The sequence below is a fragment of the Taurulus bubalis genome (assembly GCF_910589615.1).
Source record: "Taurulus bubalis genome assembly, chromosome: 11".
Lineage (NCBI taxonomy): Eukaryota > Metazoa > Chordata > Actinopteri > Perciformes > Cottidae > Taurulus > Taurulus bubalis.
Window position 1 is genome coordinate 27448282 of NC_136599.1, and position 22006 is coordinate 27470287.

At 44.2% G+C, this 22006-nt stretch overlaps 2 protein-coding genes across 3 annotated transcripts; both read left to right on the top strand.

Moving 5' to 3' along the window:
• Positions 1 to 255: 255 nt before the first annotated feature.
• Positions 256 to 7793, top strand: icmt (isoprenylcysteine carboxyl methyltransferase; the record flags this gene model as incomplete). Its single annotated transcript, XM_079226163.1, has 5 exons — positions 256 to 474; positions 2471 to 2559; positions 4442 to 4611; positions 6633 to 6850; positions 7614 to 7793. 5 exons carry the CDS (start codon positions 256 to 258, stop codon positions 7791 to 7793), a joined length of 876 nt encoding a protein of 291 aa, XP_079082289.1.
• An 8715-nt stretch (positions 7794 to 16508) lies between these two features.
• Positions 16509 to 21796, top strand: LOC306743608 (large ribosomal subunit protein eL22). Of its 2 annotated transcripts, none has more exons than XM_079226139.1 (4): positions 16509 to 16547; positions 18168 to 18275; positions 18686 to 18810; positions 21596 to 21796. In XM_079226139.1, the coding sequence occupies exons 1-4, from the start codon at positions 16536 to 16538 to the stop codon at positions 21738 to 21740; spliced, it is 390 nt and encodes a 129-aa protein (XP_079082265.1). In that variant the 5' UTR covers positions 16509 to 16535; the 3' UTR covers positions 21741 to 21796. The 2 variants fall into 2 exon arrangements, with proteins under 2 accessions (XP_079082265.1, XP_079082264.1); XM_079226138.1 differs by having other exon boundaries at positions 16510 to 16547; positions 18165 to 18275.
• Positions 21797 to 22006: the final 210 nt, after the last annotated feature.

The window sequence follows — 22006 nt, forward strand, 5'->3', positions numbered from 1 at the left end:
CTGACTCCATAGTGTAGGATTGTTTGTCTGTCACGAGTGTTGGTGCACGTCCCTGTAGAACCGGTTCTGTTGACCCAATAACATGACCAGAAGCAGCTCTTATGGACGTGAGGCGGACCCGCCACACTGCACCCAGGTGGCTGTGCTGCGAGGAATGTAACGCAGATCCCGTCCTCTCACGTCACAGCGGTCTGTGGACACCACGTGGTGTCCCTGTAGGTATCGCGATACTGGCAGCTGCACAGTACTTCCATCATGGCAGGCAGTAAGTTGGTGCTAGAAGGTAGAGTAAGTATACAGACATTTATGTTAGGGCTCAGTGTGCTCGTAATCCCATTGATCAGAACGTGGTTTGGACATTTCGACTGGGTCTTTGATTATCTGACGGAAACTTCTGGGAAAATAGTGATTTGTCTCCACATTGCGGTGATCAACGGCCTCCTGCTCCTCGTCTACAAGGGACCTCTGTACAAGGTAAGCTGCTGGCTTCCTGCCGCTGCTCTGGGCTCTCCTGGGGAGACGCGCGCCTCCGCTCGGTACCGCGTCCACCACGCTAATGCTACTGCTAATGCTAGCTAACGCGACTAATCGCCTTAGCTGCAGAGCACCCGGCCAGCTGACGAGCCTCCGGAGCCTCGGGAGCCGCCTGACAGCTCACGTCCCGCGGACATACTGACCCGACCCCTCCGGGCTTCTTCTCCGGTTCGACCACACGACTTCCGGCTGCTGCTGCTAGTTCACTGACTGCCTCAAGGCGACCTCAACTTTTAGAGTTCTGTGGGGAAGAAGTCTGTGGGGAAAACAACCGAATTTCAGTGTACTCTGGTAAACATATCTTCATAATAGTCAAGTATGTGGTTTATTAACATAATTAGACGTCTATATGTTACGCATGAGCGTTGAGGCCTGATGGGGATTGTTCACCCAGAAGAACCCGAACCAGTTCTCCTCTCAGGAACGTCACAGCGGAGAGGAGCCCGACTACACGATGAGAACATGTTCTAACTGCTCTGGAGCCATGTTCCCATATGTAACTCCTTGGATGATCCTCAGTGCATCCTGAACACCATCGTTCATCCTGATCCATTCTGCAACCAATAATGGAATTACTTTGAAATGGGACCAACATAGGATAGTTACATTGTATCTTATCTTGTGTTTACTGAAGTACAAACATTCTTTCAGAATACATTTTACTAATGTAATGCATTTTACATTATTTTGGGTTCACTTTTTTAAAAATGTTTGAGTTCAACAACAGATCATATTGTGATAAATAATTTCATCGGCTAAATCAATTAAGCAGCTCATTACTATTTTTCTTGTGAAATACGTCATACGTCACACTTTTAGACCTTTTATAAGTTTAAAAGCCTGATGTGACATGTCACAATATTTGCATAACTTTTTATATCTGAATTAGTTTGAGAAATATGGTTGGAACAGTTTAGATATAATGTAGGACATGTTATGAAAGCATTCCAATTATTAGGTGTGTCTTTCCTTTATCAACAAAAACAAGCATTCTGAAATGAGCTAGTTCTGTCCCATGTAAGGACCAGCCAGGCAGCCATTTTGGAAGTGATGTCATGATGTTACACAAATTAACTCACTGTCACATGACCTCGCCAGGATGTTCTGTATGACACTTAGAAACTTTAAGTTAGAATCAAGGATAAAGCTGTATGAGGAACTTTGCAGGATATTTAAAGTGTCTGTGACAGCTGTGTCCCCATGGGTTCTAAAGGTTTAGGTCTGATAACCAGTGTCCCCATGGGTTCTAAAGGTTTAGGTCTGATAACCAGTGTCCCCATGGGTTCTAAAGGTTTAGGTCTGATAACCAGTGTCCCCATGGGTTCTAAAGGTTTAGGTCTGATAACCAGTGTCCCCATGGGTTCTAAAGGTTTAGGTCTGATAACCAGTGTCCCCATGGGTTCTAAAGGTTTAGGTCTGATAACCAGTGTCCCCATGGGTTCTAAAGGTTTAGGTCTGATAACCAGTGTCCCCATGGGTTCTAAAGGTTTAGGTCTGATAACCAGTGTCCCCATGGGTTCTAAAGGTTTAGGTCTGATAACCACTGTGTCCCCATGGGTTCTAAAGGTTTAGGTCTGATAACCAATGTGTCCCCATGGGTTCTAAAGGTTTAGGTCTGATAACCACTGTGTCCCCATGGGTTCTAAAGGTTTAGGTCTGATAACCACTGTGTCCCCATGGGTTCTAAAGGTTTAGGTCTGATAACCAATGTGTCCCCATGGGTTCTAAAGGTTTAGGTCTGATAACCAATGTGTCCCCATGGGTTCTAAAGGTTTAGGTCTGATAACCAATGTGTCCCCATGGGTTCTAAAGGTTTAGGTCTGATAACCAATGTGTCCCCATGGGTTCTAAAGGTTTAGGTCTGATAACCACTGTGTCCCCATGGGTTCTAAAGGTTTAGGTCTGATCGGATAATCACGCGTCCTCCCTCTTCCAGGTCGCTGTGAGAGCCTGCTTCCTGGGAGTTACTTTTGGCTGTGGCTTAATTATAAGCTTCTCTGAAACCACTTGGACACATTTTGGCTGGTATGTATTTAGTATAATCAGTTTATTATCTTACTTAACATGATGCTGCTTTGTATAAATGCATTGTATTATTGTTATTTTTTTATTAAATTGATATTAAGTCTCTCTTTGGTTTTGTTTAACCTTGTATTTCCAATCCAAATGTATAAACACATTTATAAAAGTTGGGCAGAGTGTTCTAGAATGGGGAAAATAACAATAACATCTAATGGCATAGTGAATTAAAAGCCAGAGAATACAAATTGTGTTTTAAAAGGAGATTAAAAAACAGGCAGTATAGGGCCAGCCTCGTATGCAGAGTAAAGTCGCTCCAGAGTTTGGGGGGGTTCATCGGTTAAGGCCCGGTCTCCACTGGGACAGCGGTCAGCTGACCTGAGTGACCTTGATGGGATGTATGGTCTACCTCCTTCTGCTTAATGGGTCGTGGCTATCTGGATCATGGACCATGCCTACTACTCATTATATGAATCATTTCTGTCACATTCATGTAATGTGCTGTAGCTCTGTTACGTTATTCATTCTGGCCACATGACATCTATTGCTTCTGTCCATCTGGGGAGAGGGATCCTCCTCTGTTGCTCTTCCTCAGGTTTCTTCCCCTTTTTTTCCCTGTGAAAGGGTTTTTACTATCTTTTTGGGGGAGTTTTTCCTGATCCGATGTAAGGTCCCGGGACAGGGATGTCATGTGTACAGATTGTAAAGCCCTCCGAGGCAAACTTGTGATGTTGGGCTATACAAAATAAACTGAATTGAATTGAATTGGTCAGAGATTAAGCTGACCCATTTAAGAATGTGTAGTAAACAACCAAGTAACGCCAACATAAAGGGAAGAACACTAGTCAAGTATGGTCAAGATAAAAGCATGTTGAATTCTCTCTAAATGAACAAAAGGAGTTGACCTGAAATACTCATTTGGAAAAAGTTAGATTTAAAGAAAAGAAACATGCACTTTATTTACTTTTCCCCTGGGGAAATTCTTCTCTGCATTTGACCCATCCCTGGTTGGGGGGCAGTGGGCAGCCCTTTGGGGCGCCCAGGGAGCAGATGGGGGTTGGGTGTCTTGCTCAGGGACACTTCAACACGTGAGCTATTGGGGGACTGGGGATCAAACCGGGTACCTTGCAGTTTCGGGACGACCACTTATCCCCCTGAGCTACAGTCGCCCCATCACATGTATCTGCGAGGCCAACTTGATAGCCCTTTTATCACACCCATAACTTTAACAGTAGATCAGGCATGTGGTTCCAGTGAGCACAGATCCATATGAGGGGCATCATAAGCAGTTAAAATATCAAAACTTCAGTTTTACTGACTTATTTATACTCTCCCCATAATATCCCCAGACTTTTTTATGATTGCATTTTCTGTTTTTCTTATTACTTTTACGCAATTGAATCCAAGTGTATTACATTTGACTGAAAACCATACTATTGTTAGTTCCTTGGATAATCATCGATCTTATAGTGATACAGTGAACCAGGACATGGAAGCGTTTCACACATTTGAATTGCAAGGAATTGTTCTACGTCTGTGTCTCAGTGGTAGAGCAGGGTCGTCCTTCAATCAGAAGATCGGCAGTTCGATCCCCGGCTCCACGAGTCCATGTCCATGTGTCCTTTGGCGAGACACTTAACCCAAAATTGCTCCCGTAGTTGTTCCATCAGTGTATGAATGTTAGTTAGTCCTGATGGACAGGTGGTACCTTCATGGTAGCTCCTCCATCAGTGTGTGAATGATGACGTGTAGTGTTAAAGCGCTTTGAGTGGTCAGAAAACTGAAAAGAGAAATACAAGTAGAGTGTATTGACCAGTACCACATTTAGACAGCAGGATGAGTATTCTGTCAACCAGCCACAGTGAACATGTACCCCGTCTCTCTGCAGGTACATGTGCTCCTTGTCCTTCTTCCATTACTCTGAGTACTTGGTAACGGCCATCATCAACCCTCACAGCCTGTCGCTGGACTCGTTCCTGCTCAACCACAGTGTGGAGTACACGCTGGCTGCTGTCTCGTCATGGGTGGAGTTCACTATAGAGAAGCTGACCGTTCCAGGTGGGTGTGGCTTCAGCCCCGTCGTCAGAACGTTGTGTGTGTGTTTGTGTAGCGCACAAAAGGTTTACCTGGAAATATTTCTGTATATCAGTAAAAATTGATATGTTATATCCGTAAAGGATATTCTGCTATATTGGTATAAAATATTACGGTATATCGGGATAAAATATTGCGGCCTATCAGTGTAACATATTCTAGCTCAAGCTTGTTTTGGCCACAACTCAATATTTTCAGTTTACTTTCAGTCATAATGGAGTAAAAATAAAATATTCACACCTAACCTTTTAAGCCCTGCGGCGCCCATTATCGGACAAGAACAGAGAAGAATAAGTCAAGTGACGTTACCTAAAAGATCTCCTGAACCACAACGTTGATTAACTTCATTTAAATTGCTGAAATACAGTAAAGCCTTGTGGGAAGAGTTCTATCGGCTCAGAAAAATATAAACTTACCGTTAAGTTTTTGTAATTACATAAACCCCGTAACCTCGCCGTCACTTCCGGGCCCCGGCCGTAACGTTTCACTAGATCGTTAATAAGTACACTTTACAAAGTCAGATTTCAATAAAAGACACCTCTTCGTAACCCTACGAGCTTGTAGGAGTCTAATAAAGCATTAATAATCCTTGTGTGTAGTATATTAATACCTGAAAAATCCAAATGCGGCCGTTTAAAATACGAAATAGTTGGCTATTAATGATAAATTATCAATTTGATGTTAATAGTTAACATCAAATTCGAATAATTGTTGCAACTATGCAGAATAACTAGTATTCAAAACCTGTTGATGTGACCGAAATGAGATGCGCAAGAGAAGATAAGAAACATGAGTTAAATATGTATATAGCTAGAGCCTTATGACTTTCTTGACTTGGAAGATTCTTTTGATATCGACGCGACTCAATCAGCTGATGGTTGTTTTGCTCTGTTCAGTGATGTCAGCAGACGCTACTTCAAGACTTCCTTGGCCGTGGCTTTGCATTGTAAAATGTTTTGAGGGCTCAACACGCACCAGTCAGAATGTAGACAGTCAATGTGAGTCATATAATAGAAGGGTAGCGTTTCCAAGGTGATTGACAGGTTGTTAGCCGGGCTGGAAGATGCCTGTTTCCATCTTAGATCTTTAACCCTTTCACTGTAGCTTTTAACTTCATTGTAAAAGCGGTCGCCTAAAAATGCCTTAAACACTTCGCTCCATCCTGTTGTGTCATTCCTGGTTGCAGAAAACAAAAAGTCCACAAACCAACGGGTGACGACGTCCGTTTCTACAGTCCATGGTGCATCACTTGCTTTGCTACAGCAAAAGTATAAAAGCTCATCTTTTTCACTGGGAAGTTAACAATAAGTTACTTCTGTTTACAAACCAAATCATGAAGTGAATAATATTCCTGCCTGTAAAGATGCCACAGAAATGGGAATGTTCAAATGTATCTTCAGTCTTTAATAAAGACATTTCGAACCAAAGTTATAATTTTAACATGAGCAAGGAATAAAACAAATAAAACCATCTTTAACTTAAAGCTGAGACTAAACATTAGTCTGCTAACATCTGGTGAATGAGGAAGTTGTTGCATAAGGAGCTGTTGTTACTTATTCTTGATGTGTGTGTGTGTGTGTGTGTGTGTGTGTGTGTGTGTGTGTGTGTGTGTGTGTGTGTGTGTGTGTGTGTGTGTGTGTGTGTGTGTGTGTGTGTGTGTGTTTTTATATATATAGTCCTGGACTAAACATGAGACATACATGCAGAGAGGAGTGAAAAGAGTGTTCCTGACCTTGGAACCGGTTCTTGAAACTGAAATGAATTTGATTCAAGTTGACCAGAATCATCAGTCCTTCAGTGTGCGTTAGAAGGATCCCTGACTGCATCAGTCCTTCAGTGTGCGTTGGAAGGATCCCTGACTGCATCAGTCCTTCAGTGTGCGTTAGAAGGATCCCTGACTGCATCAGTCCTTCAGTGTGCGTTAGAAGGATCCCTGACTGCATCAGCCCTCCATCAGTCCTTCATTAGTCCGTCCTCTCCCTCAGAGCTGAAGCAGCTGACCTGGCTGAGCGTCGTGGGCCTGCTCCTGGTGATGTTTGGCGACTGCCTGCGTAAGGCGGCAATGTTGACGGCCGGGTCCAACTTCAACCACATTGTCCAGAATGAGAAGGCCCACAGCCACGTGCTGGTCACCAGCGGGGTCTACTCCTACTTCAGACACCCCTCCTACGTGGGCTGGTTCTACTGGAGCACAGGGACTCAGGTGAGATCAACTCATTCATGACCAATAAAACAATTCTGATAAATTGATCTTCACCTCATCTGTGACCAGTCTGTTCGAGGAAATCAACAACCACATTCTCCATGTCTAATGTTCCTCTCTCATAGCGCTGGCACCTTTTCAGACGCTCGGTGTTCATAATGATATTCATGAATTTTAAACAAATGTAGGTTTGGTCTACTTTTGTCTCCTCCCCATTAATGTACAGTAGTCAAGTTTGGTATGACTAAAGCAATGTTGGTGCCATTTGAATGTAATGTGAGATAACGGGGGTAATATGTTTCAATGCTTCCTGTAGCCTGAGACCTGCTTTACAACATTTATTGATTTAGCTGCTTCAAAATAAAAGCTTTTAAATGACAAAATAAAGAGGGCTTTAAAGATAATTAAATGGATTAGCGGAGTTTTGTTAGCAGCCATTCTTGATTACATGAAAAAGAAACGGCAGACTTTTATTGTGGAGAGTCTTTAGGAAATGAAATGTATTTATTCACCGTTTTAGAGACGCTCCTTTGACCACGAAATATATCCGATTGAAGTATGGACACGTCTGCTCTGGCTCAGCCGATGGGAATGGAAAAGACGGAACCACAGCCTCGGATGATTTGGGCCACAAAAGCATCTAAAAATGTGTATAATCCAACACTGTTGCTGCTGCTGGGGCCTTTAGTAATCAATGAAATGGTAATAGTAATGTTTTGTTCTGTTTAGTTAACTGTGGCCTGTTGCCTGTTGCCTGTTGCAGATCATGCTGTGTAACCCGGTGTGTATATTGGGCTACACGATAGCCAGCTGGCGGTTCTTCCGGGAGAGAATCGAGGAGGAGGAGCTCTTCCTCATCCATTTCTTTGCAGAGGACTATGTGGAATACAAGAAGAGGGTTTCCACCGGGCTGCCCTTCATCTCAGGCATCCGTGTCAACTAGTCCCCGCAGCTGGAAGCAGGACGTGACAGACCTAAAGCACTGAGGCAGGTCAGGCCTGGTGGGTGTTTGCCGTCTGCCGCGGCGGCGGCGGCGGCCCTCCAGAGGGAAACCCGGCAGCTGGTTGCCTGTAGCTCACAGACAGAGATCCTGACAGCTGGGATGGCGGCAGGCAGCTGGGCTGCTGTTTTTCTACCAACTTCCAGACCACACAACCTCCACTGTACTTCATGTAGTCCAATAACACCGCTCCGTCTGTTTCTGTTTGCATGCTTTCACCATGCTTAGTGTTTCCACTGATGACCTGTTGTCTGTCACTTATGATAATCAATATTATCAAGAATTGGCCACCACTGTATGTCCCAATGTGTTTGTATCCTCTGGGCCATTTTGGAACTCGTTTAGTTTTTGTAATGACCTCGGAGAGAATCTAGGCCCCCGACATTGTGCTGGAGGCCCTTGAAATGAAACCAATCAGCAAATGGCTCCATTAAATTAAAGCAGAGTTTCAAACAGTAGAGCAGTCGCGATGCGCATATACAACAATATGTAGAATTAAAATACTTTGCACTAGAATATCATGGACCAGCACGACTAAGTACACGTATACATTGGTTTTCATCTGGAAGAAGTGGTTTGCCGGTTTAGTTGCTCCTTAACCTCGTCAGGCCTGTGGAGTGCAGACCTCTTCCCTGTCGTCTTTGGAGGCCGGACTCCTTTAGAGGGGGGGTGGGGAGGAGCAGCTGTAGTCATCATGGAGTCCCAATAGTTACCCAGAAGAAATGAGCCAAATATCCGTAGAAACTTACAGAATAATCCACTGCTCCTAGTTCCTCGTCACCGGGGCTGAATGCACTTCTTCATGCATTGCCACAAGTTATGGCTTTAGGGTTGCAACCGTTGAACATACAATTCCAAATATTTTCAGTAGTGTGTCTTATTTATATGTATTTTTTTAAGGCGGGGAAGGCTCGCCTATAGAATAGACCATGGACCTAAAACTGTCCGGTGTATCCAAACAGTGGTGATGGGAACAATAGTTTTTTTTTTTTTTAAGAATTTATTGTCCAAAGCAGTATTTAATAATAATAATAGAAAGATGGGTTTCTATCAGGTTTTAGGGACTGTTTAAATGTAGGAAGCTCCATCATTTACAGATGACTAGATGTAAGGCCAGTTATGTCCTCAGGCTAAAACACAAATCAGTTTGAATGAAACTTTGTCGGGTTGTTCATCAAAGAGTTATTTATGAAGCTGCAGAAAGTTATGTCTGTTATTTAGTTGAGACGTGTTTTTGTACACCGGGACATGTGGCATGATAGATTGGATTATCGGGTTGTTTCCTCTGAGAAGAGTTGGGCTCACCTTCTGATCTGTAAGGCAGTGGTGACATGTTCCTTTGTCGTAGCTGCTCGTTTCTTTTTTGTTAGTATATCAATTATTGTTTTAATTTTTTGTGACAAGTCTGCATCCTGAACAGTATTTATTACTATCATTTCATCACTGTCATGCTCACTTTGTGTTAGAAACCAACCAATTGACTGAGTTGTATGGTGTCTGAATATCTTCACAGTGCTGCTATCTGCTCTCCAAACCCTGATCTCATTGTGTGTTTGGGAAATTGGTAAAAAAAGAAATTGAAAAAGTCATCAAAGATTTTCGGGAGCTAAGATGCTCTGTAGGTAAAGCAATTTAAAAAAAGAGAGTTTTTGACTATTCGTGGCGCTGAAGTGCCACGTTTGAATGATTTATGTTTTGCTTCACTAGGCAACGTTCAAGAAAATAAATCATCCTATTCCAAATGTTTAGTTATACGTCATGTTTTTGGAAGACTGTCCTATTGCTTAACATCAACATTACAGTCATTCTTATCCAGGGTAGAACAGAACTGTATAATCAGTGGTATATGATATTATTCCCATAGAGAAATAAATGGTCGGATGGTGGATAACCAAGTGTCTGAGCTATGTTACGATGGTTTAAAATATTCTTCCTCATCTGGAGCGTCTTAAATATTTGTGCCAACATTATGAATTTGATTTGACGATTTCCCTTACCCTCCTTGATCAAACAGGCCAGAGACTTCCCACCTTGGAGACCTGCTGCAGATATGGTTACGTCTTCCTTGCATGTGTCTTCCTTTATCACTCGTCAATACTCCACTGCCCTCTGACGAATAGTGGCAGTCCATCATGCCAAACAGTGCCAATCTCCAGCTCAGAGTCAAATCCGCTCTGTTTTAGGGCGCGTAGACCAGTGCTTAAGCACAATATGTGAAATAGCAGTTACCCCGATGTTACTCCAGTACTATGACTGTGTGTAGCCCTCTAATGGCTTAATTTTTTGGTTAACCCTCTCGAGGCTCCACCTCAGCACCTGAGTAAAAATACATGCACGTACGGTACCACCCAATCTGAGGGTAACGTACTCGCGGCACCCACCCCCTATAATAGTTAGAGGTACTACTCACATAAGAACTAGAGTTACATCCAGCTAACTATTATTTCTACTTCCTATGTGCTCAGCTGTCTAAAGTGGTTGGGTTAGGTTAAAACCTAAGCTGAAGGCCGTAGGGATGAGATGTACTCCCAGCTGGGCCCGAACCAACACTGGTCCCAACCTAACCGTAAATAACAGACATCAGTCCGAGCACTGCCTTTGTGATAGTCTCGCACCAAGCCATTAACACAGCTGTCCAAGTAGACACAGGAGTCGGACATGGTGACGATCTCTACGAGCCACTGAGCCAAGTGGCTCTAGCGCAGGGGTGGGCAAACTTTTTGGCTCAGGGGCCACATTGAATAAAAAAATTTGACAGACGGGCCGGGCCAGTATCAGATGGATGGAGAGTGTTTGTGTGAACCTGTCACGGGAGGACAATGTTTAGGACCCAAATGCAGACCACATGAAAGTATGAGTATGTGGTAAAACAGATTACTGGAGCCAAAGGGAAGGTGGGGAGCCTGTGGTCCGCCACAGGGGGTGCTGGGCGGTGGGAGACCCGTGGCTCTACACTGGAGGCCGGCGAGGCCGGCAGGGGGCGGTGTGAGAATATAACGTAAATGACTCAGCTTTTTTGTTAAACTCGCTGGTTAAATCTTCATCAATTTGTTCTACACGCCGAGTCACTGTTCTGCGTGATAAACTCAATTTTTCAAATTTGTTTTTGCTCTCTGGACATAAGAGACCTGCTGTTTCTACCATACAATCTTTCAAAAACTTTCCTTCAGAGAAAGGCTTGCTGGCTTTTGCTAATTTGAATGCTAGCAAAAAACTTGCCTTGGTGCTTGATTCTTGTATAGCAGTTTGGCGGAGACATTTTTTTTGCTGACTCTTTAAATTGGCTGCCAACCTCTTAGCAGTAGCCGCCCGTTCTGTTGTTGACTGTTGGCTAGCATAGTTAGCATGCTTGGCGGAAAAGTGGCGGCTAATATTGGGATCAGTGGGGGAGGGGTGGAATGGACCAGCGCAGCACAGCAAGTGTTGTGTGTCGCTCTAGTCCAGCAGAACTCGGCAGGCAGCGGTCCGCACGGCGCTACAGACTGCTGTAACGCCTCTCTGTTCCCGACTTGATTTTCCCAAAGCACGATGACCACAACAGACCAGCGTTGATGTTTCTTCATGCTTATTTATTGCACAGCGCTTTTTTAGGCTTTTGGTGTGTGTGTTCTTCTGCAGCAGAGCCGTGTGCGCAGCAGAAGGCATTACAGCGGTCTTTCTGCTGCAGAAGAACACACACACAAAAAGCCTGAAAGAGGCTGTGCAATAAATAATCATGAAGAAACATCAACGCTGGTCTGTTGTGGTCATCGTGCTTCGGGAAACTGAACTTGGGAACGGAGAAGCGCTACAGCGGTCTTTACTATAACTTTTTTTTTTTTTTTAATGTTATAATAATTATAATACTCGGCGGGCCGGATTAAAATGCCCGTAGTTCGCCCACCTCTGCTCTAGCGTCTAGCTAACCAGTCTGAATGAATACCTTGATCTCCTGATGAAGGACTCACTGAGGCATACTGTGGGGTTCCTGCTGGTGAAGAGGAGCCCGAGGAAGAGCAGGCATCACGCACCCTCTTCCCCTCACTCACTTTACCCTCCGACCCAGGTAGAAACACTCTTGGATGCCATGTCAAAGGTGGTTTTGATGATGGCTGCTGATTGCTGCCATGTGTGTGCCCCGCCTGAGCAACATACATGGCGCGTCCACCATTAATCACACAGGCCTGCAACATGCGGAGAAGACCGGCGGACGTCGTCTGGACCTCCGCAATCTCAGACTCGGTCAACTCGGTTCTCCGGTGGGTGAGGAGATCCAAGGATCCCAACAGGGCCATGGTGTTTGCGATGCCACTCCCCAGGCAGCGCCGGGGTAGCAGCGGTAAAGAAAAGCCGTCAAAAGAAGTATAGACATTTCTTTTTCTTCCCCTCAGAGCTGCACGTTGTCGTGCTGTAAACCCCCTAAATGTTAGACACTGTTCCTTTAGCATTAGCGCTCAGACGTAGAGTGTCTCCTCTCATACTGCTCTGGCCGTTGATTGTCTAAAATGTGTGATTTCTTTAGTGATGGACAATACAGTAAACGTGACATTCATTTAACAACACACATTGTGATTAGTACCCCATAGTAACACTAAACTTGGCAGACCGTAAATATGGAGTGATGTTATACAGCTAACGTAAAGCTGTGTTGACTGACGGCATGTAACCCTGATGCATCTCCTCTGCTATTGGCTGTGATGTTCTGTAATGAAGCAGCCAAAGACATTGTACATACGATCTCTACGAGCCACTGAGTCTATAGATCAATCAATGTTATTGAAAATAATAAGTTAACAAATTAAACAAATATTTTCAAAGACCTAAAAACAAGTAAATACATTTGGAAATTAGACTTCCACATTGGGATGCTAGCAGCAACACAGGGTAGCCATGATTCTACTAAATAATGTCCTTATTGTCAATCTTTCAGGGCGACCAGCTGAGCGTGCTGCAGTAGTCTGTTGGTTTTGCTCCATCGGAAGACCTGGATCTTTAGCATAGGTTTAGGGAGGTAGTCCTCCATCAGAAGACCAGGTAGCTGGATCTGTATCATAGGCACAGGTAAGCAGTACTCCATCAGGAGACCAGGTAGCTGGATCTTCCTGATAGGTGGAGGGATGTAGTCCTCCATCAGGAGACCAGGTAGCTGGATCTTCCTAATGGGTGGAGGGAGGTAGTCCTCCATCAGGAGACCAGGTAGCTGGATCTGCATCATAGGCACAGGTAAGCAATCCTCCATCAGGAGACCAGGTAGCTGGATCTTCCTAATGGGTGGAGGGAGGTAGTCCTTTTACCAGGAGACCGGGTAGCTGGATCTTCATGATGGGTGGAGGGAGGTAGTCCTTTACCAGGAGGTCGGGTAGCTGGATCTTCATGATGGGTGGAGGGAGGTAGTCCTTTACCAGGAGGTCGGGTAGCTGGATCTTCATGATGGGTGGAGGGAGGTAGTCCTTCATCAGAAGACCAGTCAGTCCAATCTGCTGCAGAGGTGTTCACCCTGTCTGCTGAGGCCTCCATTGGGCAGACACTAATCCTGAGGTGTTCAGACTGGATGATGTACAACAATCAGTGAAACAGTCAGTAAATAAAACGTTCAGCATCCAACTTCATGTGTTATCTGGGTAAGCTGACACAGACACTTACTGGGCTCTGCTGTCCGAGTGCTCAGTCAGGGTGGACTTTGTGATGAACAAGTTCTGCAGAGCTCGTGGAGAGATTCTCTGATCCCCGTCAAGATGCAGAAGCTGTTTGATGAGGTTGACGAAAGCCTTCCTGTCCTTAAATTCAGCAGCCTACCCTGTTGGATCTGGATTTGGAAACAGGTTCAGGTCAGTTGATCCAGCCTCCAGAATCATTTTAAGAGTTCAAAGAAAATGATTTCACCAACTCAATCAAAGAAGGACATTGTTACTCTACCATCAGCCTCCATGTTGGACGATCAGCAGCCTCTTTCTCAATGAAAAAACACTGTGTATGTGGTGGCCCTCAGGCTGACCCAGAACCTCAACCATGCTCTTCATCTGCAGGCAAAATATACAGAATCACATCAGCTGACATTCTACAAAGTTTCCCCTTGGTTCTGGACATTTGTCTGAGGGAGCTGACTTACCATCTGATCATCACAGCTGACGGGGAAGATATTGTCAGCCAGATAGAGGAAGGCCAGGATGCAGCCGACTCCCCATACATCTATAGCCTCGGTGAAGGGGAGGCCGAGGGCAACTTCTGGAGCTCTGAGGAAGCAAGACAAGTACAAAAGACCAGAACTCTCTTGGCAAGAGTTGAGGACCTAGAGCACAACATGGATGCTGAGAAAAAGGAAGGATGAACCCACCTGTCCCCAATCGGCTGAAGCGTCATTCCTGGCTGGACTTTAGAGGTGGGAATGGCTTCGCCAAAGTCTATTATCTTGTGTATTAGTCTTGTCTATTTAATCTTAAGGGGCTGATCCTGCATATTAACAAACATATTGGTATGCAGGATACCGAGACCCTTCAGGGCATCCAAGGCCACCAAAAGCTGCAGGAAAAAAGTTAGACATTGAGTTTTCCATGTGCTATTGAATTAGTTTTTTTTATTTGACTAGTAATTAATATATAGAAGGATACACAATTGGTTCCATACAACAATAATACATACCTACTTTGCGATTGGGCGGATCTCGTTCTCCGACCAGGTCCTTAAGACTCATGTCCAGAATCTCGAATGCCAGACAAGTCTGTCCCATATGTTCAAACTGCTCAAAGTTAGTGTGATCTGGATTCAGGACACTGATGACCTCTAACATGGACACCTGGGGAACAAAGAGGTTCCTAGTAGGTCGTCTGATAGAGCAGACACAATGTAACAAGGCAATAACTGTATGCCATGAGAAGAAGTCCAGAAATCTACCTCTTTCAGTGTCCTGGGTGAATTCATCGTCCTGGTTGAGGATCTTTACAGCCACCGACTCTTTTGTTGTCAGATTTTGGCACTTGGCCACTTTCCCATAGCAGCCTTAACCAATAAACTCCAGAACAGAGTAACCAGAGGAGCTGCCAAACAGAGTTTGACCTGCCTGAACCTCAGGTGCTGTCAGTGTGACTACGGGAGAGAATATGGCATCAAATCAGGGCAACACATCAACGTTGACAGTGTGATTTCAAAGCAGATACATTCAGCATCATGTCAAATGTATTGTGAGCGTGTTGAGTCAGTCTTACCTGACACACCAGAGGCATCTAAGCTCCACGATGACATGTTTTTTGACAAGTAAAATCTTCTCAGTTTAGTATTTCCAAGGTTGAGGTGAACCTTCAAGCTTGAATCTTTTCACAATCCGAACGTATCAGTCTTTCTACAAATGATGTTTGTCTCAAAAGTGTGTGTGTCTCTCTCTCAATGCTGAAGAAGAAATGACCAAATTCCACCACTACTGCAGAGTTTCAGCCCTAATGACATCACAGCATTTAGAACTCACTGCATTCTGTTCTTTTTAAAACTCTCTAAACAGCTTAGAATACAGCAAACTACATGCTAAAAAACATGGTTTTATTCATCCAATCTCCTAAATATATGAGTTCAGGTCCTGATATGGGGAATAACAACATTTTCCTGCACTTTGTTAGATTTTACAGGTTATTTAGAGAATATCCATACATTTAAAAGAGCACCTGGGGAACGTTAAGGTCCCTATTCCCTATTATTTGATCATGTCCAGCCCATATCATATCCCATTAACATTCCATGGGACAACTGGTGTGTTACAGGAGCACGAGAACTACTCTTGGGACGCCGTGCATGGTTTTGGTCTGTCTCTCGTTTTCCTTCACTTTATTTCTTTTAATGTATTTACTCACTTTTTCGCATCGTCAGTGTAAACACGCGATCAATACTGGTTGGAAAGGTGTGCTAATCTGGTCAAGAGGGGATCCAGTGCTGACTGGTCTGAGAATCAGAGACGTCTTTTCACAGCTCCATGTGCTGTCAGACAGGCCGTGATCTCCCTGCAGGTGGAGTCAGGCGCCATCAGCTGGAAGTACTGCAACAGAGTGCCAAGACAACACAGTTCTGAGGACAAGCCCTTATATTTGGTTGATAGTTGTCTGCAGCCATCACAAGGTCAAGAACAAAGGACACACTGTCAAATCTTTCTTTCTCCATTATAGTGTAGACTATAATTATAAGAAATAATAGTTATATTAAAATAGAAACTACAGTATTACTCAGCAACATCATAGTGCAGTGTATTCTGAAGCCCAACAGAGGGCACTCCATCCCAGGCTTTTAGCATAACTTAAGAATTCATCACAGCAATTTTACACAGATGTCTAATACAGTATGAAATCAAGTGATGACATCTTGGACCAACTGCAACATGACTTGTTGGCGGTGGCATACACCCATCGAGTATTTCTAGTTTATTAAATGTTTTTATGATTACTACTCATTATATGAATAATTTAATAATAATACAAAATAAAAATAATTGAATTGAAAAATGCAAAACGGGGATACCTGTGTGTATGCACAGCAGAGACATCGCAGCTCTTTAGATGTATACTATATAGCAGAGACCAGATTTTTAAAAAAAGAAGGTAAAAGTGTGAACATGATTCAGTTGTTAATCAATCCCAGATGCATGGATTCAATCCATAGTTTGGCGTTTGATTATTATATTTTACGCATGCGCACAGCCTCTTCTTCCTTTCTGCTAGCTTCTCCGCCATGGCGCCTATTGTAAGTAGAGTCGCGTGTTAACAAATCCACTAGAATAGATAGAATAGATGTAGATTTCCGTTGTTATAGCCAGAGAAAACAAGCGGGGTGAGACGACAGTTGGGGGGAACACGTGGTCCGCACGCGGGTCGGGTTTTATGAACACACGAGTCTGGTTGTCTGCGGCCTCCAGCTGCCTCCTGCTCGCGGTAGCCGCACAGGGTGGGTCGGTCCCGGACCGTCCGCCTCCACGGTGGTCGTCCGCTAGCTTGATGGCTACATGACAGCAGTTTAGTCGAACAAGTTGCACAAAGGTTATGGCTGACACCTGACGTCATTGAGACGATGATACGGTTAGCTCCGTCAGGTGAAGCCGTGCGGAGCTCTTGACTTGTATTCAAGTCAGATCAGAATCAGACTCAGAAACCGTTTATTGCCAGGAATGTTTGCACAAACGAGGAATTTAGTTAGGCGGAAGGTGCATACATAAGACATTAGATGAGACAAACAACAATCAACGACAGCAACAGTGCAATGATGTCTAAATCAGATAAGGATAAAGTGCTCAGACAACAGATAACATTAATATAAGTGTATGTTAAAGTGACGTGTGTGTTAAAGTTAAGTGTATGTGGCATGAGTGTTTAAATATTAATTGTGCAGTGGAGTGACCGGTAAGAGGAGAGAAAGGAATAAAAATAAATGGTCCGAGAATAGTCCTGTGATGGTAGAGTCAGTCAGTGGGGAACCCGGCTCTGTGGATGAGCCCGACTGCCGACGGGAAGAAACTGTTAGTGTGGCGTGAGGTCTTAGTCCTGATGGACCTCAGCCTCCTGCCAGAGGGGAGGGACACGAACAGGTTGTGTCCAGGGTGAGAGGGGTCAGCTGCGATCTTTCTTGCCCGTTTCAGCGTCCTGGAAGTGGACAAGACCTGGAGGGACGGCAGATTACAGCCAATCACCCTCTCCGCAGAGCGGATGATGCGCTGCAGCCTGGCCTTGTCCTTGGCAGTGGTTGCAGCGTGCCAGACGGTGATGGAGGAGCAGAGGATGGACTCAACGATGGCAGTGTAGAACTGCACCATCATTTTCTTTGGCAGGTTGAATTTCCTCAGCTGCCTCAGGAAGAACATCCTCTGCTGGGCCTTCTTTGTGATGGAGCTGATGTTCAGCCAGATGTTCAGATCCAACTTGTGTTCGCTTTCATCATGAAGTCAACGCACCCAGAGCTCGGGACTCCTAACGAATACCTTGGTTTATTATTATGGAAGTTCTTCATTAGGACTGTTGACTTCCTGTAACGTCACAGCGTGTCCTCAAACCCTGAAAACACGCTGTTGTCTTCAGAGACGAAGCAGCTCTAAGGCGCCATGTTGTTTATAGCTGGCCCTTGTATAGTAAATGTGTTATTATAGCTGACCCCTGTATAGTAAATGTGTTATTATAGCTGACCCTTGTATAGTAAATTTGTTATTATAGCTGACCCTTGTATAGTAAATTTGTTATTATAGCAGACCCCTGTATAGTAACTGTGTTATTATAGCTGACCCTTGTATAGTAAATGTGTTATTATAGCAGACCCCTGTATAGTACATGTGTTTTAGCTGACCCTTGTATAGTAAATGTGTTGTTTCATTAGCAGAAGAAGCAGAACACCAGCAAAGGTGGTAAGAAGAAGAAGCAGGTCCTGAAGTTCACACTGGACTGCACCCATCCTGTGGAAGATGGCATCATGGACGCTGCCAACTTCGTAAGTCCACTTACCAGAGCTCCTCAGTGAGCAGCTGGTTTGGTCGGTTTATGAGATGAAAATACAATAATTATTGCTGATTTCCGCACAGAAATGAATGATGCTGCAATCCATCCTATTTAGACTCAACTGTTGCTTGTATGAAGTGGTCATCACAGTAAATATGTGACATTGTGGTTTTAGAATAGAGTATATTTTATATTAGAGTACAAATGGCTGTTAGTGGTGTGTGTTTTTACTATCTTTATGGTTTTTACTATCTTTATTTGGGAGAGTTTTTTCTGATCTGATGTGAGGTCCCGGGACAGGGATGTTATGTGTACAGATTGTAAAGCCCTCAGGCAAATTTGTATTTGTGATTTTGGATTGAATTGAATTGTGTAATGTTTCCATAAACATGTCGTTTCCAGGAGCAGTTTCTTCAGGAGCGCATCAAGGTGAACGGGAAAGCCGGCAACCTGGGTAACGGTGTGGTCTCCATCGAGAGGAGCAAGAGCAAGATCACCGTCTCCTCTGAGGTGCCCTTCTCCAAAAGGTCAGTCACACACTTTATCACCTGCTTATGTGGTTTACTGGGCCATAGACCTCTTTAAACTGAACTCGGCTTTCCTAGTCTGAGACATGCAGCCTTCAGAGTTTCTAGAAGAAGTACTTTATCCATCCCTCATTGGAGCATTCTGCACTCTATTATTTATTGCTCACATGCACACACAGCGATCTGTGCAGAGATGTCAGAGTGATGTGGCTGCCGTAAAGTAAAGCTTAGTTTATGCTTTAGCCTCCACAGATGGCATGCAAGCTTCCAGCATGAATATGCTAATCACGCTGTTCATTGCATTATTGTCCAAAGAGCCAGACAGTGTATCAACAAAATGTACTGTGAAGAGTCATAAAGAGGACGAGTGTAACCAGCAGACCTCATAAACCAACCTCCTCAATACCGAGGAGGGCATCTAATTATCTGTAAGCTCATATTCGTGGTCTCCTTCATTCACTTTGTAGATCTGCAAAGAAATAAGTTAACTATTAGATGCATTATAAAGAAACAAAGGTAGCAAATTATTTACTCAAATGCCAAGGAAAAGCCGCACCCCCTTTCCGCCGCAAAAAGGCGAATGATGCGAATTTACCACATAAAGTCGAGCGAGTAAATTTGGGCGAAAAAGCGTTCGCTTTTGGCGCGAACGCAGCATAAGCGCCGCGACCACTTGGAGCCTCCGTGCAGGTCTTGATTACGTCCTTTTCTGGTGCCGGCTTCACTATTTAGACCACAAACTAGGCTTAGGGGTTCAGGGCCTTTCCATAAGGCTTCATTTACACTCAGATGTTGCTGCAATATAGCGCAGGGTTGTGCACAGGTGTGTGTCACTTAATATTCCATTTACACCAAGCCTCTGCACAACTATTGTTAACTTTATTAGCATAACACCGAGACTGTGACTGACAGGTTTGTACAACTCCAAGTGCGGACTGAGCACGCCCCCCTCTGATAGCACATGCACCTGATCACTCTGTATGTCAATAAAATAGTACCATTACATGACAACTCTGTGTCTGGACTGAGTCAACAGCCTGCTGCTTCTCTGACTATCACTGGAGACTTTAACCTCACTGGAGAAAGCTCTGCCAACTTTTCAACAATATGTCAACTGCCCCACAAGGAACAATAACACTCTGAACTACTGTATGCAAACGCTAAGGATGCTTACAGGTCTGATCACGACCTGGTCCTGCTGACACCCACATTTCCTCCTGGGGATTAAGAAAGTATATATTCATTCATTCATTCAGGTATGTTCCTCTGGTGCAGAGGCTGCCTGGGACCACCAGGACTGTTAGGAGGTGGTCTCATTTATTGGCCTTATGCAACACCGAGATGCACAACGAGATGCAGTGGGAGCCCATTTGTAAAAGCACACACGACCAACGACCAAACCAAAACAGTAGGATGTTTCTGTAGTGCACTTTTTAAATTTGCGTCATATGGAATGTTAACAGCAGCAACAAAAACAATTCTCTGGCCAGATAATACGGTCAATATCTTCACATAAAAAATTCAACATGACACCAAGCATTGCGATGTAAACACAGTCCTCCTCTCGGCCCTTGGTGCAGCTTGATCCTGGACCACGGTGGATCCAGGTCTCTGTGAAGATGTAGGCAGTCAGAGACCTCCTGCTGCTTTCATCCAGCTTATATTCCTGTGACCGAACATCAGACAGCCAGCTGCATGCTGGGTAGTGGAGTAGCCTGAGGTCCTAGCTGTGTTAGCATATAGATTCCATCTGGGCTCTTCTCCCCCTCCTCTCTGGGATAGCTTGGTGGCATTTAGTGGGCTTGGACTTTATTTTAAAAGCTCCCAGCTGTTCTTTTTCATTTAGTAGTTCATTTGATGCTGTTAATGTAAACAAACAGGCTCTAATTTTACAACGTTGTTCTCAATCCTTTTAGAGATAACTGTAACTGATGATAATAATAATAATAATAACGATGCCACGTTGTGATTTTCTGAGATGGTTACTGCAGGTATCAACGTTAATGCTTTTTTGTGTAACTTCCCCAGTTCAGGCAGTGACTTGCTAGCTTTAGTAGCCTGATGTGGCATTTGACTTGCCCTAACTGCAGTGTATATAATATTCAAATACAAAACTGCAAACTGCTGTCATGAGGCTATGGGCATGAGCAGTGTTAAGAATAAGGCAGAGATGTGAGCTACTCCACTTAAGCATACAGTACAATATGCACTATACGTGCAGTAGGCACTTCCTCATATACTCACCAGCTTCAGGCTGAGCTGTGGGAGAAGTCAATGAGTGATGAACCAGCATGTTTAATGTGTTGCTACTCGGACTGATCCAGAGCTCACGTCCACACAGACACAAACGGATTGCTCATTAGTGAGCGCCTGCTAGCTTCCAACATGTTCCCCAAACTATTCTTTTGAAATAAGTCTCCGTTCATTAAATCCAGCTGAGGGCATGAAACATCGTTTGAGTCACTCATAATTAAGCCAATCCAAAAGTCCAGTCTGCCTGAGCTCTGTAGTGCCACTGTCAACTAGAAACTAGATGTTTAGGTTTTAGAACGTTATCGGGCAAAACCTATGATGACATTCTATCGACTAAATGATTCTTTGACTTATGGTCCAATGAGGAGAAGAATGGGGTCATCAGAGGACCGTCCCACTCTGATTGCTCTGCTGCTTCATGGTCGATCCACTGAGCTGTTAGAGGTGTAATTCACCAAGGACCAACGATAAAACTACTTGGTGAACCTTCTAGTTGTCTTGGCTGTGACTGTTTTCATCTGCTGTTTTACAGATATCTGAAGTATCTGACCAAGAAGTACCTGAAGAAGAACAACCTCCGTGACTGGCTGCGCGTGGTGGCCAACACCAAGGAGAGCTACGAGCTCCGCTACTTCCAGATCAACCAGGATGAAGAGGAGGAGGAAGATGAAGATTAAATCCACAATTCATCAGATTTTGTACATTTAAATAAATGTTGTTTTACAGTACAGAAGGGGTGTCCCGGTAGTTTTTCTGTCCGGGTGACGGGACAGACCTAGCTCCAGGACTGTCACAAACCAACGAGGTTCACATGAGAACCCAACCTTCACACTTTTGTGTTGAGGTTTCATCGTGAGCATGTTTAAGATGGCCGTAAGGAAAATGTTGCAGACTGTTCAGTCTGTACAATAATACAACGGGACGAGTAGATACCGTCCCACTC

Bases quoted from the DNA above. Each gene is read 5' to 3' on its own strand.
- LOC306743608 (XM_079226138.1), top strand. The intron at 18,276-18,685 runs GTAAGTCCACTT...TGTCGTTTCCAG, and splicing joins TCATGGACGCTGCCAACTTC to GAGCAGTTTCTTCAGGAGCG. The intron at 18,811-21,595 runs GTCAGTCACACA...GCTGTTTTACAG, and splicing joins GAGGTGCCCTTCTCCAAAAG to ATATCTGAAGTATCTGACCA.